Below are 24,755 nucleotides of genomic sequence, written 5' to 3'. Positions count from 1 at the left end.
CTGACCTAAGACAAGGAATTATGACTAGGATTAAATGTCAGGAATTGTGAAAAACTGAGTTTAAATGTATTTGGCTGAGGTGTATGTAAACTTCCGACTTCAACTGTATACACACACACACACACACACACACACACACACACACACACACACACACACACACACACAAATAAAACTTCACAAATCACCCAGAAAAACAGTTACATTCCTACACAAGTAAGTCCCCAATCAATACTTTAAATTGCCCGAATGGCACCATAACATCAAGATGAAATGTATTTAGAATTTTGTTCTAGTAATACGGAGCATTAAAACTAAAACCAGAGTTACCTAGCTCGGTGGAGACCCTAGGAACCTCAAAAGTTAACCAATCCTGTGAACGGTCAGACAACTCAGGTGTCTATAATTCAATAGCAAAGTTAGATAAGACAGACGTTTATGAATTAGGGCCTTGTAAACAAAAAGGGAGTAATGTAGAGATCTACAGGTCTTCAGCGAAGTCCAGCCAACCTTTTGATACAGAATGCAGTGATGAGTATCAAAACTGTCTGCTGTAACAAAACAAAGGGCACTACGGTAGACGGCATCCAAAGCTTTAAGAGTAATAGCAGCTGCACATTGATCAATAACATCACTGTAGAAAAGGCCCATGGAGTTGGTGGAAGGATCCTTTAATTCATGGCCACTTGCTCAGCTGGGCCAGAGGCGCTTTAATTAGGTCAGGTGGAAATGTCCGACAGATCTCAACTCCATAAAAGGAGGAAATCGCCATCGCCCGATCTCGCTGCTTTCTCTTCCTTAACTCTGTCTAATCCAGAAGTTCTGTGCGTGCATGAATCCACCGAATCTGTTACCTTTCATCTGAGCTATCTGTTGCGATCGGGAGAGCGGGCCATCAGTTATTGTTTATAGTTATTACCGCGGAGCGCGGCTTGGAGCGCACGCTTCAAACCTATTGTGTAATGTAAATGGTCAATGATCACGGCCCTACAGATAATCACAGGCCAAGTATGCCATCGATATCTGGTTAATATGTAATGAAATTACATGTACATTTGAAGACAAACGTGAAAGGGTGAAATATGAAACGTCATTGTTTGCTGAACTGATCAATTCTGATAAACTAATGGGGATTATAGATTGAATAACCGATCACTGTTTGAATTATTTGCGAGCCTAAATGACGAGCCTAAATGACGAAAAGGATGATTCCTATTGACTTCTTAATGAACTGGATTGCTGAATTCCCTAATTATGTTAATAATGAATGATTGTTATGATTTCATCTTTGTGATTATGAATTTGATTGGATACATGTTTTTCTGTTTCCTTTGTTATGCAGCACAGACTACCCAGTAAATATACCACTTTATGGTTGAAGGAATTCCTGCCTCAGTCTCATCCATTCCTCTGTCACCTGACCCGTGACCACCTGTTCACCTTCACTGTCAGTCATCCTACCTGTCCAGCTACCCACACAGATTCCACTAATCTTTCAATCACTATAATCAAGAACAGATAAAAAGGTTGACTGAATAAACAGCTTCCTACGGATTTTAGAAATGTTTGCTAATTTATAAAAAAAAAAAACTGATATCACATTTACAGAAGTATTCAGACCCTTTACTCAGTACTTTGTTGAAGCACCTTTGGCAGTGATTACAGACTTGAGTCTTCTTGGGTATGGCGCTACAAGCTTGGCACACCTGTATTTGGGGAGTTTCTCCCATTCTTCTCTGCAGATCCTGTAAAGTTCTGTCAGGTTGGATTGGGAGCATCGCTGCACAGCTATTTTCAGGTCTCTCCAGAGATGTTCTATCAGGTTCAAGTCTGGGCTCTGGCTGGGCCACTTTTGAGTTTGCCCCACCAAGGATTTACATGCTAAAATCACCACTGCATGACATGAAGTTGGATTAAATGCTCATGACTGTACCAGTTTTCTACCCTTGCCAATCACCAAACGTGATCCCACAGTTGCTGATATCACCATCCCCCACCAGTTTTGAAAATACCGCTTCATTAGAAAAATGCACCAAAGCGATTGGGGAAAAGACTATAAACATCTGTATCCTGAATCAGTTTTCCAATAAAAGCTATTTACTGTATGTACTGACCAAGAGGCTTTTTAAATGTTTCTGAAATGTACCTTATATAGGAGACCTCCTTCACTGGTGTAGATGGACGTCACACGGATGGGCTCCTACATGTGCTCATCAATGTTGACCTCCAGTGTGTACACCCCCACCTGGAACTCCTAGGACACACACAAACAAATGCATACCAATGTAGCTCTCCAGAAGCAGGGTAAATGAAATCGAGAAAATGCAGAAAAGTGACCAGGGCACCAAAACCCTGAGTAGGAGGCCTGATTTTGGATCAGATCCCATATGTCCTTATAATGCGATGCTTTCTCTATGGGCTAGCTATACACAATAATACCAAAGACAATTGCGTTCGTAAATTCACTCTGGCTATCTACTCCGACTTCAGTGCACTCTCACCCGGAACACAGAATAACTGATGAATTTACGAACGCGCAACACCTGTTGAATATGACCGGTGTCAGTAAACGTTGGCCAAATTGTTTAATTAAATTGTTGCCAGCAGCACAGTTAGTGACCAGCAATCTAGACACCATGAAAACAGCCTAACCACCTCTGCTAGGGTGAGTAAAATGGTCAGAGTGAGGTGTTCTCTCATTTGTGTCTAGAAGTAGCTAGCAAGCTAGCCAACTTTAGCCAGTTAGCTTGGGTGCTTGACAGGCGCTGCGAGGTCAGAACTCTCGGATCAACCTAGGGTTGCCAACTGTCCCATATTTACTCGGGATGTCCCTTATATTGGGCTAAATTGGTTTGTCCCATATGGGACCTCCCTTGTCCCGTATATTCATCCAATCACAGTATAGCGTAAATGCGCCAATTCCTGCAAAGTAATTTCTGTTGTTGTTTGGTTGGTTTGGCATATCAAGGAAATATGGATAAACCTACAAAAAAGAAAAGACTGTGCAGCTACAACAAACAATGGGAAGCAAAAAAGACATGGGTTAAGCTCGTCAGTGGTGACTCGATGAAAGATTTCTGTACTTTATGCCGTCGGGAATTCTCAATTGGCCATGGAGGGGAGAATGACCTAACTCAGCATGCATCCACAGAAATGCACAAGAAGGCCACGCTAGCTAAAGGTGCTAGCAATATCGATGCATTCTTCGAGATGTCTACTGCGGGAAATGACAAAATCATGGCAAGTGAAGCCTCGTATGTGTACCATACGGTTAAACACAGACTCGGCTACAACAGCACCGACTGTCTTGTTAAGCTCAAGCTCAACGGTGCTTTGTTTCATGACTCAAATGTTGTGAAGAAGATGCACTTGGGAAGAACGAAAGCGGAGATGATTACAATGAATGTTTTAGGACCAAAGACTGTGCGGGATATTTTGGATGATCTGTCCCCGACCGAAGGCGAGCCCGTGTATTTCTCAGTTGCCAGTGATGCCTCAAACAAGGGGAATAGAAAAATGTTTCCAGTGTGCTTGAGATATTTCTCTGTGTCTGGTGGAGTGCAGTGCAGTGCAGTGCAAGTTACTTGATGGTATACATCAAGCTCTGATGAACTGTCTGGAAAAGCATGAACTGGATATTAGACACATCCCAGCCTATGCAGCAGATAATGCCAATGTCAACTTTGGAAAACACCTATCCGTTTACCAGTTATTGAGCAGTGCCAACAATCGCATTCTGAAAGCTAATTGCCCAGCTCACATAGCTCATAATGCCTGCAAGCACGCCTGCGATCAGCTGTCAGTGGATATTGAGACAATTGTTTTAAAGATCTAAAGCCACTTCTCAGTATCTGCTTCCCGAAGAGAGGAACTGCGTGCATTTTTTGCCTTTGTTGACATTGAGTGGCAGGAAATTCTGGGACATGTTTGCACAAGATGGCTCTCTCCTCATCCAGATGTCGATCGTCTCCTGCAAAGCTGGCCAGCTCTTACTTCATACTTCAGGTCCCTTGGGGAGACCTGTCCTGTGGCACTGAAGAGTATTTTTGAGTATGAAGAAAAAACAGAAGCTGCTGAGATTTATCTGTGCTTTGTCCACAACGTGGGGTGTTTTTTACCAACTCGTAAAAAAGCTGGAGGAAACAACGCTCTGCATCACAGATGTTTTACGAGGAAGTCCAAAAGTTCAAACTGAAGATGCTTCAGCAGAAACAGGGCAGCTTTTTTGGATACCAGACCAAGCAGCTGATGGACAAACAATTGTCAGCACAAAGGCCCAAGCAACAACAGGACATTGAAGTTCCATGACACTGTCATTACTTACATTGACAAGTGGTTTGATTTTTCACCAGAAAATGTAATGGTGAAACTAAAACCGATCGGCCTCTATGCGGAGCTCTCCTTCACTGGCCTGGAGCAGGTGGTGGTTGCCCTCAAAATGACAGAGACAGTCAGTATGGACCAACTCTATTAAGAGTTTTGTGCTAGCTGGGAGGACATACAGAGCCCGACAGGATACCACAAAATCCACCAGTGAGAAGTGGGTGGTAGTTTTCCAAAACCTAGGGAAAGCCAACTTGATCAACATGTTCAGGATTGTCTCATTTGTCCTCAGTGTGCCAGGCTCAAATGCCTTTGTAGAGAGGATTTTCTCTCTGATGACCATTAAATGGTTAGACTCAAGTAACAGATGCAGCACAGAGCTTGATCAAAAATGAACTTCAAATATCTGTGAACTGTAACTTGTCATGTAAGGACTTCTCTCTGGCTATGCAAAAGGAGAAAGGACTGCTTGAATCAGTCGAGCAGCAAAAAATATCCATGGAAAAAGTAGACTTGGTGAGTGACTCATGCCCCTCTTTTGCATTTGAAATGTTTTTGCTTTTTTGCTGTAGTGGTCCAAATTGATTTCCAAAGTGATTTCTTTGATCATTTGAGGTTTATTCACATAAGTTTACATAATGATAGTTTTAATAAAGCTATAGACTAAATGGAATATAAACATGTTTTTCCTTTCAAATTGAATGAGAATATTCACTGTATATTCATTCACACAACACAATGCCCACACCGCTGTGGCGCCGTGCACTGGTACGCTGCCTTTTGTCCCTTATTCGGTGGTGAGAAAGTTGGCAACCCCACTCCTCAGCCAGAGCGTCCAGTGTGTACACTCCAAGAGCGAAACGCTCTGAATTTACGAACGGACAATCTGACAACGCTCTGATCTAGGTTGCAATCAATCAAATCATTCAATCAAATGTATTTATAAAGCCCTTCTTACATCAGCTGATGTCACAAAGTGATGTACAGAAACCCAGCCTAAAACCACAAACAGCAAGCATTGCAGGTGTAGAAGCACGGTGGCTAGGAAAAACTCCCTAGAAAGGCCAGAACCTAAGAAGAAACCTAGAGAGGAACCAGGCTATGAGGGGTGGCTAGTCCTCTTCTGGCTGTGCCGGGTGGAGATTATAACAGAACATGGCCAAGAGGTTCAAATGTTCATAGATGACCAGCAGGGTCAAATAATAATAATCACAGTGGTTGTCGAAGGTGCAACAGGTCAGCAACTCAGGAGTAAATGTCAGTTGGCTTTTCATAGCTGATCATTCAGAGTCTCTACCGCTCCTGCTGTCTCTAGAGAGATGAAAACAGCAGGTCTGGGACAGGTAGCACGTCCGGTGAACAGGTCAGGGTTCCATAGCCGCAGGCAGAACAGTTGAAACTGGTGCAGCAGCACGGCCAGGTGGACTGGGGACAGCAAGGAGTCATCAGGCCAGGTAGTCCTGAGGCATAGTCCTAGGGCTCAGGTCCTCCGAGAGAGAGAAAGAAAGAGAGAAAGAGAGAGAGAAAGAAAGAGAAAGAGAGAGAATTAGAGAGAGCATACTTAAATTCAAACAGGACACTGGATAAGACAGGAGAAATACTCCAGATATAACAGACTGACCCTAGCCCCCCCCGACACATAAACTACTGCAGCATAAATACTGGAGGCTAAGACAGGAGGGGTTGGGAGACACTGTGGCCCCGTCCGACTATACCCCCGGACACGGCTAAACAGGCAGGATATAACCCCACCCACTTGTCCAAAGCACAGTCCCTACACCACTAGAGGGATATCTTCAACCACCAACTTACCATCCTGAGACAAGGCCGAGTATAGCCCACAAAGATCTCCGGCACGCACAACAACAAGGGGGGGCGCCAGCCCGGACAGGAAGATCACGTAAGTGACTCAACACACTCAAGTGACAAACCCCTCGTAGGGACGTCATGGAAGAGCACCAGTAAGCCAGTGACTCAGCCCCTGCAATAGGGTTAGAGGCAGAGAATCCCAGTGGAGAGAGGGGAACTGGCCAGGCAGAGACAGCAAGGGCGGTTCGTTGCTCCAGTGCCTTTCCGTTCACCTTCACACTCCTGGGCCAGACTACAATCATTAGTCCAACAGTTGCAAACGAGAGTTTCTATTCTACATTCAGGTATGTTTATCCCCGTTTCGTTCCATTTTCTTCTCTCTTCAGTTGGCTCTCTCATTCAACAACTAGTGACCTTCTTCTTCGTCTTCTATGAGGTTTAACGGCGGTTTGCATCTAATTTGTTGCATTACCGCCACCTACTAGACTGGAGTACAACTCCCTTATACTTTGCTTGAAAAATAAAAATGTACTAAATATATACCCTACCATCTAACACTACACTCACTAATTTCAAAATTATATAAAATAAAATTAACACCACCCTACTCCACTAATAAAATGTATTTATTCCTACCTCATGCCATCATCCTGAAAGGACGGGACAGCACCCCTTAACACACCCTGAACTCTTCTGATGTCAAGTCTCGCACACCCAAATACCTCTCTGCAGCTGCCACCTCAACCTCAATTTTTTGCAACTTCTGTTCCGTCCCTGCAGTACAGTTGATAATCATGGCTATAAATGCAAAAAATCCAATCTTACTGAAATGTATATCACTTTTTGGCCTATCCATCTGTACTGGTATATCTCTATTACTCTCACCACTCCTCCCCCTTAACCCATCTTCCTCTACTTTTTTCACTGCCTCAGCATATGACAACTTCAACACTACTCTAACCCTGTAAACATCAACCTGTCTCTCTCGCACTGGACACTTCTGATCCCCAGCTCCATGTGTACCCCCACAATTAACATATTCCACTACTTTCCCCAATTCTACACATTCCATGGTCTCATGCTCTTCTGCACACTTCTCACACCTTGGACCCTCCCTCCTACACACTGCTGCCACATGCCCATAAGCTTGACACCTGTAACATCTTAATGTATTCGGCACATATGCTCGTACAGGATAACTTATATATCCTAACTTCACTTTGTTGGGCAAAGACCCAAAACGTATCTCATCTCACTGGTCACCATAGCAGCACCCACCCGTAGCACATGCTCCAGCAGGTATATTTCACTGGTCACCCCCAAAGCCAATTCCTCGTTTGGTCATCATTCCTTCCAGTTCTTTGCTGCCAATGACTGGAACAAACTGCAAAAATCACTGAAGCTGGAGACTAATATCTCCCTCACTAACTTTAAGCTCCAGCTGTCTGAGCAGCTCACAGATCACTGCATCTGTACATAGCCCATCTGTAAATAGCCCATCCAACTACCTCATCCCCATACTGTTATTTATTTTATTTATTTTGCACCCCAGTATCTCTACTTGCACACTCATCTTCGGCACATATCACTCCAGTGTTTAATTGCTATATTGTAATTATTTTGCCACTATGGCCTATTTATTGCCTTACCTCCCTTATCCTACCTCATTCGCACACACTGTATATAGACTTTTTCTATTGTGTTATTGACTGTATGTTTGTTTATTCCATGTGTAACTCTGTGTTGTTGTTTGTGTCGCACTGCTTTGCTTTATCTTGGCCAGGTCGCAGTTGTAAATGAGAACTTGTTCTCAACTTGCCTACCTGGTTAAATAAAGGTGAAATAAAATAAAAATAAAAAAAATATATAGGTGAAATAAATAAATACATTAAAAAAAGAACAGACTGACTCTTCTGTTTCCCCACTCTCGCCACCCTGTCTGCGTCATATCAAACGACGAGCATCACATACACCGGGAATCTTTCCCCTCAGCTGGTCAACTTTTATATTTACTGCTAACCCAGTTATCACTCATTGGTGCCCTTTTCTTGAGAGTGAAACAATTCACTTTTCTTGCCCCCATTCGTTTTACTCCGAGCGCATTCCACCTCTGACCAACAGAAACACAAACAATTATCACTAGACCACTTCTGGTTACCCTCACCGATTCCACATTACCTAAGACTTTTTTTCAGCCACATGAAACCCCAAATGGATCAGCCAAAAGGCAAGAGTCCACTTTTTCCATAAACTTCACTCCTACTGTCACAGACTCATCTTTTTCCTGATCCTCAGTGCAAACCTCGGTCTCCAATAACTTCACCACACCTACCACCTCCGATACATCACCCTCACTTCCATTTCTCCTCCTGTCTTCAGCTCCCTCTGCTTACACGTTCTACCATTCTTCTTTAACAAACCACCTCCCTTTTTTCCACCATTTCTTCCACTCAAGCTCACCCTAATCTTCCCTCTTTCTCTTAGACCTCCTCTCCCTCTCTTTTTCCCTCCATTCCTCCTCCGTTTTCCAAAAATACGTCTCCTTATGATAATATTGCAATACTCCTGACAACCATCTTGTTCTTGCTTTCTCTAGGGACTCCATTTCCACGACTAGTGACAGAATTGCATTGTGGATTTTGTAGTCGACTTGAGCTGCAACAGATTTCCACAACGATTTTTCCACGTTGCTACCAACGTTACTATATTGCCAAAATGAAGGAAAAAAATGTTGTTCACAAAAAACATTGTTCTCACACATTAACACTGTAAATTAAAACCTCCCTGGGCAAGGTGGGACGTTTGCGTCCCACCTAGTCAACAGCCAGTGGAATCGCGTGGCGCGAAATACAAATACCTAAAAAATGCTATAACTTCAATTTCTCAAACATATGACTATTTTACACCATTTTAAAGACAAGACTCTCGTTAATCTAACCACATTGTCCTATTTCAAAAAGGCTTTACAGCGAAAGCAAAACATTAGATTATGCCAGGAGAGTACCCTGCCAAAAATAATCACACAGCCATTTTCAAAGCAAGCATATATGTCACAAAAACCAAAACCACAGCTAAATGCAGCACTAACCTTTGATGATCTTCATCAGATGACACTCCTAGGACATTATGTTATACAATACATGCATGTTTTGTTCAATCAAGTTCATATTTATATCAAAAACCAGCTTTTTACATTAGCATGTGATGTTCAGAACTAGCATACCCACCGCAAACTTCCGGTGAATTTACTAAATTACTCACGATTAACGTTGACAAAATACATAACAATTATTTTAAAAATTATAGATACAGAACTCCTTTATGCAATCGCGGTGTCAGATTTGAAAATAGCTTTTCGGCGAAAGCACATTTTGCAATATTCTGAGTACATAGCCCAGCCATCACAGCTAGCTAATTTGACACCCACCAAGTTTGGCCCTCACCAAACTCAGATTTACTATAAGAAAAATTGGATTACCTTTGCTGTTCTTCGTCAGAATGCACTACCAGGACTTATACTTCAACAACAAATGTTGTTTTGGTACCAAATAATCCATAGTTATATTGAAATACCTCCGTTTTGTTCGTGCATTCAGGTCAGTATCCGAAGGGTGACGCGCGAGCGCATTTCGTGACAAAAAAAATCAAAATATTCCATTACCGTACTTAGAAGCATGTCAAACGCTGTTTAAAATGTTTTTTTATGCTATTTTTCTCGTAAAATAGCGATAATATTCCAACCGGGTGACATTGTATTCATTCAAAGGCTGAAAGAAAAAAATTGAGAATTCACATGAACGCGCATCTCCAGTGTCACTGTTCTCAGCCTGACCACTCACAAAATCTCTTGCTGTTTTTCGCCCAGAGACAGGAGAGACGTCATTCCACTTTCTGGCGCCTTCTGAGAGCCAATAGAAAATGTCACGTTACAGCAGAGATGCTGTATTTTTGATAGAGATGCCACAGAAGGAGAACAAATTGTCAGACAGAGCACTTCCTGTATGGAATCTTCTCTGGTTTTGGCCTGCCTTATGAGTTCTGTTATACTCACAGACACCATTCAAACAGTTTTAGAAACTTTAGAGTGTTTTCTATCCAAATCTACTAATTATATGCATATTCTCGTTTCTGGGCAAGAGTAGTAACCAGTTTAAATCGGGTATGTTTTTTATCCGGCCGTGCAAATACTGCCCCCTAGCCCCGACAGGTTATTAAAGGAATGAGTGGTTTTGAGTGGATTCTTCCTTTAAAAACTTCTTATGCCTTGAATCCCGTTAGCGCGATCGATATGACGATAGCCAGTGAAAGTGAAGGGCGGCAAATTCAAAACAACAAAAATCTCATAATTAAAACTCCTCAAACATACAAGTATTATACACCATTTTAAAGCTTTACTTCTTGTTAATCCAGCCACAGTGTCTGATTTCATAAAGGCTTTACGGCGAAAGCAAACCATATGATTATGTTAGGTGAGCGCCTACACACAAAAAAACAGCCATTTTCCAGCCAAAGAGAGGAGTCACAAAAAGCAGAAATAGAGAGAAAATGAATATGACTTCATGTTACACAATACATGTACATTTTGTTCGATAAAGTTCATATTTATATCCAAAAATCGCACTTTACATTGGCACGTTATGATCAGTAATCTTTTGCCTCCAAAACATCCGGTGATTTTGCAGAGAGCCACATCAATTTACAGAAATACTCATCATAAATGTTCATGAAAATACAAGTGTTATACATGGAACTTTAGATAAACTTCTCCTTAAATGCAACCGCTGTGTCAGATTTCAAAAAAGCTTTACCGAAAAAGCAATAATCTGAGTACGGCGCTCAGACACAAAAACTTGCCATACAATATATCCGCCATGTTGGAGTCAACAATAGTCAGAAATAGCATTATAAATATTCACTTACCTTTGATGATCTTCATCAGAATGCACTCCCAGGAATCCCAGGTCCACAGTAAATGTTTGTTTTGTTCGATAAAGTCCATCCTTTATGTCCAAATACCTCCTTTTTGTTCGCGCCTTCAGTTCACAAATCCAAAAATCACGACACGCAGGTCAGACGAAAACTCAACAATGTCCATTACAGTTCGTAGAAACATGTCAAACGATATATAGAATCAATCTTTAGGATGTTTTTATCGTAAATCCGCAATAAAGTTTCAACCGGAGAAATCCTTTGTCTTCAGAAATGCAATGGAACTGAGCTACCTCTCACGTGCATGCCTGAGCCTCATGCCCTGCTGGCAGTGTTCTGACTCCAGGAGCTCTTATTCACCCCCACTTACAGTAGAAGCCTCAAACAAGGTTCTAAAGACTGTTGACATCTAGTGGAAGCCTTAGGAAGTGCAAAATGACCCCACAGACACTGTAGTTTGGATAGGGAATCAATTGAAAAACGACAAACCACTTCCTGTTTGGATTTTTTCTCAGGTTTTTGCCTGCCACATGAGTTCTGTTATACTCACAGACATCATTCAAACAGTTTTAGAAACTTCAGAGTGTTTTCTATCCAAATCTACTAATAATATGCATATCTTCGTTTCTGGGAGTGAGTAGCAGGCAGTTTACTCTGGGCACGTCAGTCATCCAAGCTACGCAATACTGCCACCATCCATAAGAAGTTTTAACATGACTGAAGTCAGAGATTAAGAGGCCCAACTCAGCGGGAAATCAGTCTCTTTCCAGCAGGTGGCATACTTTCGTTGTTTCGCACTCATGGGGTCAATGAGTGTCGAATTTGGTCAACAATAAAAATGTATGGCTTATTTGCTACGTAAGGTTTATTTGATCGAGTAGAAGTTTCTCAATGCTTAAGTTGTTACGAGTGTACTGATTTAAGTAGGACACGTTAAGTCCTGGCAACTTTGAGAAAAAACACTTTATGTCGGCGTTGTCTCCAGATGGGTAAGCATATTCATGACATAAGGCTAGTACCATAGCATCTCTCTCCATTGTTGGAGAGAGAGAAATTATTACAATAATGAGATCTAGTATGTATGTGTGAAATTGTGGTTACTGTTTTATTTTGAATGTCAAACTTGGGCTGGATTTTATGTCTTTTTTTTAATTGAAAGGATGAAAGGATAGGAGGGAGCTAGACAGCCAGCCTTGCGGCTTTGTGGAAAACGACTCCCATTAGATCGGAGAGACATGTATCTTGTCAGTATATCCATATTTGCTGAAGAATACTCAAAGCTCCAACTCCATTTCATTATTATACACACAAACAGCAATCTTGGTCAGGGAGAAATCCAGAACCAGTCTAATTGGAATGAACGGCAGTAGATGCATATGTGATGCTTTTACTTATGCAGGAAATTAAAAGTAAGGCATGTGAAGTTTCAGAAATGTTGTAGGCCTAAGGGAATTATAGTCAATGTAAAATATTGTCATATAATTATAAATACAGTTTATACAGGTTTTATACACATTTTCTGTATAAATAGCCTCTAAAATATATGTAAACAGTCCATAAATGTCTCAGATTTAGTTTTCTTGGAAAGGTGTGAGTGCTACTATATTTATAGACATGATTTTATTCAACCTTTATTGAACTAGGCAAGTCAGTTAAGAACATATTCTTATTTACAATGACGGCCTACCCCGGCCAAACCCTCCCCTAACCTGACAACACTGGGCCAATTGTCCCTATGGGACTCCCGATCACGGCCGGTTGTGATACAGCCCGGGATCGAACCAGGGTCTGTAGTGACACCTCTAGCACTGAGATGTAGTGCCTTAGACAGTTGCACTGAAATCAGTGACTGGCTCAAATCAGTAGCCTACTTGTTGCATTTACTACTTGTTCTATTATCAACTGATTTGAGCCATTCTGGCTGGCTAGCTAGCTAGCTAACACACATACAGTGCAGATAAATTCTCCACATTCACTGTTTTACACTATCTTACACCACTGGCAAACCATGGTTGACCAAATCCCTGATCAACATGGCTGACCTTTCGACTGTCATAAGGTTCATGTCATTCTAGTATTCTAATTCCTAATTCACTGTAAATCAGGTCTAACAGTTGTCTCGTGCGGAACTGCACATGTGCAGGCCATCAAATAAAAGGCACTCCTTCGATATAAAGTTGTTTTGTTGAAAATGAAAACGTGTCAGTTTGTCACTTTCATGAGGTTGGTGTAATGTTCAACTACTTAAGACATTTTCTCAAATCTAGTTTGCCTTTTTTAGATTCTTTGAAAATTAACAACTAAGGAAGAACTTCACTTCTCTCATTGACTTCTCAAACTCAAGAAGCAGACACCTCCCCTGACACTCCTGTGACCAACCCAGCAGTCTCCTCTCGGACCAGGAAATAACCTGGTTATGCAAACTCAACCAGGGGAGACCTAAAACAATGGGGTGCGTGGGTGTGTCTATAATCAAGAAGGTGATCTGTTCTGAATGAGTGTCCTGGGTCAACAAAGAAATAAAAACAGTAATGAGATGTACGAGCCCTGTCCCTATTGGACGATTATCCAGGGCTCGAACCGTGCTTCTACACCTGCATTGCTTGCTGTTTGGGGTTTTAGGCTGGGTTTCTGTACAGCACTTTGAGATATCAGCTGATGTAAGAAGGGCTTTATAAATACATTTGATTTGATTTGAACCGGAATGAGTGACTGTAGGAGAACCAAAGGAATGCGTAATGCAGTGGCCAGTGCGCTATCTAAACAATTCCCGGCAGCTCCGGAATCAGAGCTAATGGGAGTGAAGGGCGAGAGTTCTGTTCCATTTTATAGAGACATTAAACGAGTCTGACACGAGACGTCATTTCCGGTCACAACTTGTAGACGTGCTGCTGTGTGTTTTGTTGCTAACCTTACTTTGCTACCTGCCAACTTTACGTTTTTTACTTTTTAATTACCGTTTATATTTTTAGTTTTTCCCCTCGCTCAACTTTTTTTCATTCAACTTTTTCACTCCGGACACTTTATCTGGACAGCCAAAGCTAAGTAGTAACATTAACATGATGCCTTCTAATTGCAGTCGCTGTACTCATAATATACAGGAGAACGATTGCCTTATGGCGAGGATAGCTGTGCTGCAAGCCCAGCTTCAGATGCAATCGTTAGGCAAGGGTAATTTAAGTGTAGGAAAGGATGAAACAGCGTCTGTGCCACCAGTAAGTACAGATAGTAGTATAAATCCCCTCGCACGGTCCCCGCAGCCGGACAACATTCTCATGGCTTCTGGAAGGAAATGCCGTAGGAATGCTCAACTGGTGTCGCTCATTCAGCCGACAGAAACTTTCAACCGATTCTCCCCATTAAGCAGCGAGTTGGAGTCAGAGGCCGAGTCAACTCTGGTCTCTACTCCTCTCATTACAGGGTCTGAGACACCGAAGCCTCCCACCATTAGCTCTGACAAATTGAAAACCCTAGTCATTGGCGACTCCATTACCCGCAGTATTAGACATAAAATGAATCATCCAGCAATTATACAGTCTACCAGGGGCAGGGCTATCGACGTTAAGGCTAATCTGAAGATGGTGCTGGCTAAAGCTAAAACTTGCGAGTGTAGAGAGTATAGTGATATTGTTATCCACGTCGGCACCGACGATGTTAAGATGAAACAGTCAGAGGTCACCAAGCGCAACATAGCTTCAGCATGTAAATCAGCTAGAAAGATGTGTCGGCATCGAGTAATTGTCTCTGGTCCCCTCCCAGTTAGGGGGAGTGATGAGCTCTAAAAGCAGTCTCACAACTCAATCGCTGGTAGAAATAAGTTTTCTGCCCCTCCCAAAAGATATAATTTGTAGATAATTGGCCCTCTTTCTGGGACTCACCCACAAACAGGACCAAGCCTGGCCTGCTGAGTGATGGACTCCACCCTAGCTGGAGGGGCGCTCTCATCTTATCTATGAACATAAACAGGGCTATAACTCCTCTAGCTCTACAATGAGATACGGCGCAGGTGAGGCAGCAGGCTGTTAGCCAGCTGCCAGTTTAGTGGAGTCTGCCACTAGCACAGTCAGTGTAGTCAACTCAGCTATCCCCATTGAGACTGTGTCTGTGCCTCGACCTAGGTTGGGCAAAACTAAACATGGCGGTGTTCGCCTTAGCAATCTCACTAGAATAAAGACCTCCTCCATTCCTGCCATTATTGAAAGAGATTGTGATACGTCACATCTCAAAATAGGGCTACTTAATGTTAGATCCCTCACATCCAAGGCAGTTATAGTCAATGAACTAATCACTGATCATAATCTTGATGTGATTTGCCTGACCGAAACATGGCTTAAGCCTGATGAATGTACTGTGTTAAATGAGGCCTCACCTCCTGGTTACACTAGTGACCATATCCTCCGTGCATCCCGCAAAGGCAGCGGTGTTGCTACCATTTATGATAGCAAATTTAAATGTACAAAAAACAAAAAATGACGGTTTCGTCTTTTGAGCTTCTAGTCATGAAATCTATGCATCCTACTCAATCACTTTGTATAGCTACTGTTTACAGGCCTCCTGGGCCATATACAGCGTTCCTCACTGAGTTCCCTGAATACCTATCGGACCTTATAGTAATGGCAGATAATATTCCAATTTTTTGTGACTTTAATATTCACATGGAAAAGTCCACAGACCCACTCCAAAATGCTTTCGGAGCCGTCATCGACTCAGTGGGTTTTGTCCAACATGTCTCCGGACCTACTCACTGCCACAGTCATACTCTGGACCTAGTTTTGTCCCGTGGAATAAATGTTGTGGATCTTAATGTTTTTCCTAATAATCCTGGACTATCGGACCACCGTTTTATTATGCTTGCAATCGCAACAAATAATCTGCTCAGACCCCAACCAAGGATCATCAAAAGTCATGCTATAAATTCTCAGACAACCCAAAGATTCCTAGATGCCCTTCCAGACTCCCTCCGCCTACCCAAGGACGTCAGAGTACAAAAATCAGTTAACCACCTAACTGAGGAACTCAATTTAACTTTGCGCAATACCCTAGATGCAGTCGCACCCCTAAAAACAAAAAACCTTTGTCATAAGAAACTAGCTCCCTGGTATACAGAATATACCCAAACTCTGAAGCAAGCTTCCAGAATATTGGAACGGAAATGGCGCTACACCAAACTGGAAGTCTTCCGACTATCTTGGAAAGACAGTACCGTGCAGAATCGAAGAGCCCTCTCTACTGCTCGATCATCTATTTTTCCAACTTAAATGAGGAAAATAAGAGCAATCCCAAAAGTATTTTGGATACTCTCACAAAACTAACTAAAAAGCAGCATTCCCAAAGAGAGGATGATTTTCACTTCAGCAGTGATAAATTCATGAACTTCTTTGAGGAAAAGATCATGATCATTAGAAAGCAAATTACGGACTCCTCTTTAAATCTGCGTATTCCTCCAAAGCTCAGTTGTCCTGAGTCTGCACAACTCTGCCAGGACCTAGGATCAAGGGAGACACTCAGGTTTTTTAATACTATATCTCTTGACACATTGACGAAAATAGTCATGGCCTCTAAACCTTCAAGCTGCATACTGGACCCTATTCCAACTAAATTACTGAAAGAGCTGCTTCCTGTGCTTGGCCCTCCTATGTTGAACACAATACATTTTTAGTCATTTAGCAGACACTCTTATCCAATCCAGAGCAATTTACAGTAGTGAATGCATACAATTCACACATACTTTTTCTCCCCCGTACTGGCCCCCTGTGGGAATCGAACCCATAACCCTGGCGTTGCAAACACCATGCTCTACCAACTGAGCCAAACGGCTCTCTATCCACCAGATGTGTACCAAACTCACTAAAAGTGGCAGTAATAAAGCCTCTCTTGAAAAAGCCAAAACTTGACCCAGAACATATAAAAACCTATCGGCCTATATAGAATCTTCCATTCCTCTCAAACATTTTAGAAAAAGCTGTTGCGCAGCAACTCACTGCCTTCCTGAAGACAAACAATGTATACGAAACGCTTCAGTCTGGTTTTAGACCCCATCATAGGACTGAGACTGCACTTGTGAAGGTGGTAAATGACCTTTTAATGGCATCAGACCGAGGCTCTGCATCTGTCCTCGTGCTCCTAGACCTTAGTGCTGCTTTTGATACCATTGATCACCACATTCTTTTGGAGAGATTGGAAACCCAAAATGGTCTACACGGACAAGTTCTGGCCTGGTTTATATCTTATCTGTCAGAAAGACATTAGTTTGTCTCTGTGGATGGTTTGCCCTCTGACAAATCAAATGTAAATGTTGGTGTTCCTCAAGGCTCCATTTTAGGACCACTTTGTTTTCACTATATATTTGAACTCTTGGTGATGTTATTCGGAGACATAATGTTAACTTTCACTGCTATGCGGATGACGCACAGCTGTACATTTCGATGAAACATGGTGAAGCCCCAAAATTGCCCTCCCTGGAAGCCTGTGTTTCAGACATAAGGAAGTGGATGGCTGCAAATTTTCTACTTTTAAACTCGGAAAAAACAGAGATGCTTGTTCTATAGGTCCCAAGAAACAAAGAGAACTTCTGTTGAATCTGACAATTAATCTTGACCTTGGCGTTACTCTGGACCCTGATCTCTCTTTTGACGAACATATCAACACTGTTTCAAGGACAGCTTTTTTCCAGTGTAGTTCCACACTGAGGAAGAGGCGAAGAGAGAAGTTTTACTCCACCCAAACTCCACAAACAGCCCACGAAGTGAGGAATTTTGATATGGAGGTCAGTAGCTAGGTTTCCATCCAATTGGCAACAGATTTTCATGTGAATCTAATAAAATCTACATAAAGAAAATATGCACATTTTCCCACAAGTGGTGTGTTTCCACCAAACTGACTTGTTGCTGATAAAAATCAGTGCGTGGTGACGTAGTACATACAAAATGTACCTTTTCGCTTAAATAAAACTTTTATTATTGCATGCACATTTACTAAATGAAGAAAACCTATGTTATGCATGTATGTAATTGTCTTTAAAAAAAAGTATTTGAACACAAAAGTCATGCATCTGTTACTTTCTGAAGGAGCACTAATGGTATCATTTTATACATATATTTATAAGATAGTCGAATGGACCGCTCTAAGTCCTCAAAGATGGAAATCAGGCAGGAGGAGGCGAGATCTGCTGTGACCATTCTAGCCAATGAGAGGACACGTACACCATTTAACAGCAGGCCACAGAGAAAGATAGGACTCATTGGTGGCAGGTTGCCTAGTGGTTAGAGCATTAGACTAGTAACTGAAAGGTTGCAAAATTGAATCCCCGAGCTGACAAGGTAAAATTCTGTCTTTCTGCCCCTGAACAAGGCAGTGTTCCTAGGCCGTCATTGAAAACAAGAATTTGTTCTTAACTAGGCTCCATTACAGTCTGTGATAGCATGGGCAGTGCCATTGAGGTTATCTCAATTTTAAAGTGGTCAATTATCTTCTTTTTCATTGGCTGATTGCTGCCAACTTATAGGAATCCCCACCCAGTTGACTACTTTAAAATGGTAGAATACTTCAATGGCAATGTCCATGTTAAATCAGGTTATAGCCATGATGAGTCCTGTATCTTTATGACAACAGGAGATATCTCTATGAATACAGGCACAACTCTTATATAGTATTTTTTTCCCCAAAGTTGCTGAAATGCCACATGTGGTCCACTTTTAACAGTGCATTCGTAACAACTTAAACATTACAAAACTTCTACTTGATCAAATAAGCCTCATGTAGCAAATTAGCAATTACATTTTTTGTTGACTAAATTTGACACTGAATAACCACATTTCCATCCAGTTCTTATGTGAGTAAAGACATAACGAAAGAAAACAAATCACAACAGCTGTGATAGAAACAGGAAGTTTCAGTGCAATTTTGTAAATGCCGACAGATCATTTGTTTGTTCGACATGGTGGGATATTTCTTAGTGTCGGTAATATGTATTATATGAGAAATGGCGGTGGAAACGCCCAATGCACAATTATTGATATAAAAAACATCGTATAGAAGTAAACTTGGAGTCATGATATGGTGTGTGGTCCTCCCACTACAACTCGGGAAACCATGCAGTTTATTAGGCTAAAGATTAAATTACTTATGATGAACTTCACAGGATGGTGAAAGTGCACAGTGATCTTGATGCTCCTTTCCAAGAAATATCAAGGGTCTGATTCTGGTGACATAATAATGCTTGACTGCCATTTGACAAATAAAAATATTCTCCCTTTTATTCATAATCTCATTATGTAGACTAGCCTACGCCTTCCTGCACTGTATCTGCCAGCTGTTGGCTAGAGCACACGTGCCAAGACCAGAGTAGGCACATTTGCTATTTAACGCAACAGTTTTTGTGACAAAACTATCGGCAGAGTTAAAAATGTGATGGAAACACATTGAATTTTAGATTTTTATTCGGTATATGAACTTAAGGAGTTCAAATGTGGTTTGGGATGATATTTCATGGTTACAATAAATTACAATAGGTCTACAGGTGTCCAACATAGACAGACAAAACTGTACCGTTTATTTTAGAATCTGACGAAAGTAGGGGGCAATAATGAAACAGATGGGCAATCTCATGCAACGGGGTTGAAGTGGGATAGTCAGGCTGGAAGTCCCGACAAATATAGCTCACTGCAAACACGTCCAATGTAAGGCTGGTTGAAGTTGCCTCCACTCCCGTATATAATGTGCACATGCAAGCATCTTATCATCGGTGAAGGAAGGGGTCTGTATCCATTACCTACCGCGTTCACCTGCGCACGTCAATCAAGCCGTTTTCCTGACACAACACTTCACCCTGGTTGGCTGTTCTGTTTGAGGGAGGTGACGCAAACGGCCATATTGACATCCCATTGGAAAAGACAGTGTGAAGCATTGGAGTGACGCAGCTTGGAATTCCCACATTTTCCGACGTTCACGACAGCAAAGCTGTCTGTGAAATAATACCAGGACTTATCGAGCTAAAACGGTGAAATTGAAGTGAAGTACGCGGGGTAAGAACATGTCTAATATTACTTTGGGGGAATTATTTTGTGTGGTCAACGCTATTGGAAGCGGAAGAGAGAGAGAGAGAGAGAGAGAGAAAGAGAGAGGTTAACTGTGGGAGTGATTGCATACTGCAGCCTTTGTTTACCATGGTAAGCTGATCAAAATATGCTGCATGTGTCTACAAACATTTATTTCCTTTGAGTTTGGTGTCACGACTTCTACTCTTATTTCACCTCTCGCTGGAGCAATCGGGGACAATTCACAACGGAAATGTAAGGCTCTGGCTAAAAAGAGAACATGTCGTCCTGGTTTTGTCGAAGACTAATCGAAAGCTCAGGTTTTGTTTAGCTACCAAGCTAACAACTAGCCTCCAGCCTAAGTTCCAACTGGATCTGACTTTTTGCTCATATCTGAACGGCACAGATACGATAGATGCAATTGAGGCTACAGCGTGAGGCCCTAATCAAGCAAGGTTTAGTTTATTAGGAGCCTCATTAGCTACTGCACATGCAGCAGCTACTCTACCTGGGGTCCGCATAAAAAGTACAAATATTTATGTTAACCTTAAACTAGGCAAGTCAGTTAAAACATTCTTATTTAGAATGACAGTCGAGGGACAGCCTTGTTCAGGGGCAGAACAACAGATTTTTACCTTGTCAGCTCAGGGCTTCGATTTAGCAACCTTTCGGTTACTGGTCCAACGCTCTAACCACTAGGCTACCTGCCGCCCTATGAAAGTACAGAACAGTAATAGACAAGATATGACATTAAATAAAATTAGTCATACATACATACATACATGCATACATACATGCATACATGCATACATACATACATACATACATACATACATACAGTTGAAGTCGGAAGTTTACATACTGAGAATGTGACGAAAGAAATAAAAGCTGAAATCATTCTCCACTGTTATTCTGACATTTCACATTCTTAAAATAAAGTGGTGATCCTAACTGACCTAAGACAGGGAATTTTTACTAGGATTAAATGTCAGGAACTGTGAAACTGAGTTTAAATGTATTTGGCTAAGGTGAATGTAAACTACTGACTTCAACTGTGTGTTTGTATCTCTCGCTCTCATATATATATATATATATATATATATATATATATATATATATATATATATATGAGACCCCTGCAAAATTCAGTTACTATTTTTAGGTATGTGTTTGGGTAACATGAACATTTTGGTTTTCTATAAACTACTGACAACATTTCTCCCAAATTCCCCCCCCAAAATGTCATTTAGAGCATTTATTTGCAGAAAATGACAACTGGTCAAAATAACAAAAAAGATGCAGTTTTGCCAGACCTTGAATAACGCAAAAAAAAAGGTCTGGAGATTGGGCTGCCATGACAGGGTCTTGATCTGTTCGTCCCCAGATCATCACCAATCCTCCACCAAATTTCAGTGGGTGTGAGACACTGGCTTGTAGGCCTCTCCAGGTCTCACACCCACTGTGGAATTTGGTGGAGGATCAGTGATGATCTGGGGGTGCTTCAGCAAGTCTGGAATCTTTGAAGGACGCATGAATCAAGCCACGCACAAGGTTGTCCTGGAAGAACTTGCTTCCTTCTGCTCTGACAATGTTCCCCGACTCTGAGGATTGTTTTTTCCAGCAGGACAATGCTCCATGACACACAGCCAGGTCAATCAAAGTGTAGATGGCCAGCCCAATCTCCAGACCTGAACCCCATTGAAAACCTCTGGAATGTGATCAAGAGGAAGATGGATGGTCACAAGCCATCAAACAAAGCCGAGCTGCTTGAATTTTTGCGCCAGGAGTGGCATAAAGTCACCCAACATCAATGTGAAAGATTGGTGGAGAGCATGCCAAGATGCATGAAAGCTGTGATAGAAAATCAGGGTTATTCCACCAAATATTGATTTCTGAACTCTTCCTAAGTTAAAACATTTGTATTGTGTTTAGAAATGAATATGAACTTATTTTCTTTGCATTATTCGAGGTCTGACAACACTGCATCTTTTGTTATTTTGACCAATTGTCATTTTCTGCAAATAAATGTCTATTTTTATTTGGGAAAAATGTTGCCAATAGTTAGAATAAAACAAAAATGTTAATTTTACCCAAGCGCATACCTATAGATAGTAAAACCAGAGAAACTGATGTGTGTGTGTGTATGACAGCAAAAATACTGTTTACACACTTCATATGTACATTTTTAAATACAGTACAGTTTAAATTGGATCATTAGAAATAAGAGAGGCGCTGTGATATGTTTTTAAAGTTAAACTTGCTTTTTGCCTGAGTAACCTCTTGTGCCAGACCATTCTATGATGACATGGCTCTATACGTAACTAAGCGACGCATTACATCTATTTTTGGCATGGGTACCGTAAAGAAACCCATAGCGGCGTGTCTGAAGTATATGTAAATAGATTATACAAGTGAGAATACAAAAAAGGGTCAGTCTGTTTTTAAAATGGCCACTCCCTCTATCGCAATTCACTAACTATGTTTGCCAATGTTATCAATGTCTCTACATTTTTGCAATTTCTTACTTTTTGTAGGGCGTATAGGCTTTTGTGTAGGTTACAGATTACAATTATTGCAACTGGAGTTTAAGGTAGGCTATGCAGTCTATTTCTCAGATGGTTTTCTTAGTGTCAAATTCTTCACTGTAGCCCAATTGTGACATTTTGGTGTAATTCAATTTCTGATATGTTGGTTTGAAAAATGACTTTTCCAAAGCCGTGGTAATATACTGTCGTGATATTTCTTCTCTACTTAGATACTTTTAGGCCTATATGAATAGTTTCTTCAATTGCATAATGAGAACACGGTGCAAGTATATATGTAGAAACTGCAGACATTTTAAAACCACATAATGAGTTATTATTGGGTGATTCATAATGACATTTGTTACATGAGTCAGTGAATCTCTGTCCTCTACAGAATAAGTTGTAGTTGCTGTGCTGAGCACCAAGGGGGCAATGTCTGACAGCAGCAGCACAGGCAGCAGCCGCAGTGGATCCTCGACCAACAGTTGGACCATGCTGTCCCCAGAGGTAAGATATACACCAGGGTTTCCCAACTGGTGGCCTCAACTTGTTTTATCCCCCACACCTAAAAAAAAAAAAAAAAATAAAATGCTTTTTGTTTCATAGTAGGACATAAGACTGTAATAACACCACGAAATCGGCTCCAAGTGATTTTAATTTAAGAAGTATTCCCACAAATAATAGTGACACGTGATTGTATACAAATGTAAGCAAGGTTTGAAATGATTGTTTTATGCAAACATTATACTGTATCTGTTTGGCCTTCTTGCAGTCAATTTGCAGTCTACAAATTATTTGTAATTGTGTTCCGGCCCCCCGACCATCCACCCAAGAACAAATCGGCCCGCGGCTGAATCTAGTTGATGATCCCTGATATCCAACCTGTACCAACCTCTGGTGTGCCAGCCAGACCTGGGTTTCAAATACTTAAATCTATTAAATACTTTGCCTGTTTGAGCTTGCCTTGTTTAATAAATCAATACTAAAGTCCCAAAACTGCAAACCCCGCTTATGACACTCCATGCCAGGTCTAGCTAAAATCTCTAGCCCAATGACCACTCAAACCTGCCCAAAAGACCTGAACTAGGCAATTTTTTTACACTGCAAGAGAGGAGTTGCAGCATTTATCCAATAAACCCTTTTTCCATAGCATTATCAAGCCAATTAGGAAAGAGTATCAACGGAACTTGTAACGACTTCAGACCCAATTTTGGTTTATAATTTGAAATAAATCCCTTTTCTGCATGTGCATAACTACAGTGCATTTGGAAAGTATTCAGACCCCTTCACTTTTTCACATTTTGTTACGTTACAGCCTTATTCTAAAATTGACTTAAATCTGGGGGGTTTTCTTCTCAATCTACATACATTACCCCATTATGACAAAGCAAAAAAGGGTTTAGAAATTTTTACAAATGTATTAAAAAAATACACTGAAATATCAGTCACATAAGTATTCAGACACTTTACTCAGTATTTTGTTGAAGCACCTTTGGCAGCGATTACAGCCCCAAGTCATCTTGGGTATGACGCTACAAGCTTGGCACACCTGTATTTGGGGAGTTTCTCCCATTCTTCTCTGCAGATCCTATCAAGCTCTGTCAGGTTGGATGGGAGCGTTGTTGCACAGCTATTTTCAGGTCTCTCCAGAGAACTTCGCTCAGGTTGGGCCACTCCAGGACATTCAGAGACGTGAGTGTCCCAAAGACACTCCTACATTGTCTTGGCTGTGTGCTTAGGGTTGTTGTCCTGTTGGAAGGTGAACCTTTGCCCCCAGTCTGTCCTGAGCAGGTTTTCATCAAGGATCTCTCTGTACTTTGCTCCGTTCATCTTTCCCTCGATCCTGACTAGTCTCTCAGTCCCTGCTGCTGAAAAACATCCCCACAGCATGATACTGCCATCACGCTTCACCGTAGGGATGGTGCCAGGTTTCCTCCAGATGTGGTGCTTGGCATTCAGGCCAAAGAGTTAAATCTTGGTTTCATCAGACCAGAGAATCTCTTGTTTCTTATGGTCTGAGTCTTTAGGTGCCTTTTGGCAAACTCCAAGTGGGCTGTCATGTGCCTTTTTACTGAGGAGTGGCTTCTGTCTGGCAACTCTACCATAAAGGCCTGATTGGTAGAGTGCTACAGAG

General features: G+C 41.5%; 1 protein-coding gene across 3 annotated transcripts in view; it reads left to right on the top strand.

Moving 5' to 3' along the window:
- Nucleotides 1-19,926: 19,926 nt before the first annotated feature.
- LOC106570109 (pre-B-cell leukemia transcription factor-interacting protein 1) overlaps nucleotides 19,927-24,755 on the top strand; it is a 37,529-nt gene continuing 32,700 nt past the window's right edge. For 2 of the 3 annotated variants that reach the window (XM_014142121.2, XM_014142119.2), the window contains exons 1-2: nucleotides 19,927-20,084; nucleotides 23,016-23,128. In XM_014142121.2, the coding sequence (XP_013997596.2) occupies nucleotides 23,054-23,128 (75 nt within the window). In that variant the 5' untranslated portion in view covers nucleotides 19,927-20,084; nucleotides 23,016-23,053. Of the gene's footprint in view, nucleotides 20,229-23,015; nucleotides 23,129-24,755 lie in introns of all 3 variants that reach the window. The other variant, XM_014142120.2, reaches the window with a different exon arrangement.

This window comes from Salmo salar, chromosome ssa14 (genome assembly GCF_905237065.1).
Source record: "Salmo salar chromosome ssa14, Ssal_v3.1, whole genome shotgun sequence".
NCBI lineage: Eukaryota > Metazoa > Chordata > Actinopteri > Salmoniformes > Salmonidae > Salmo > Salmo salar.
The sequence above is the reverse complement of the archived record's forward strand: the minus strand, read 5'-3'. Positions and strand labels throughout refer to the sequence as shown.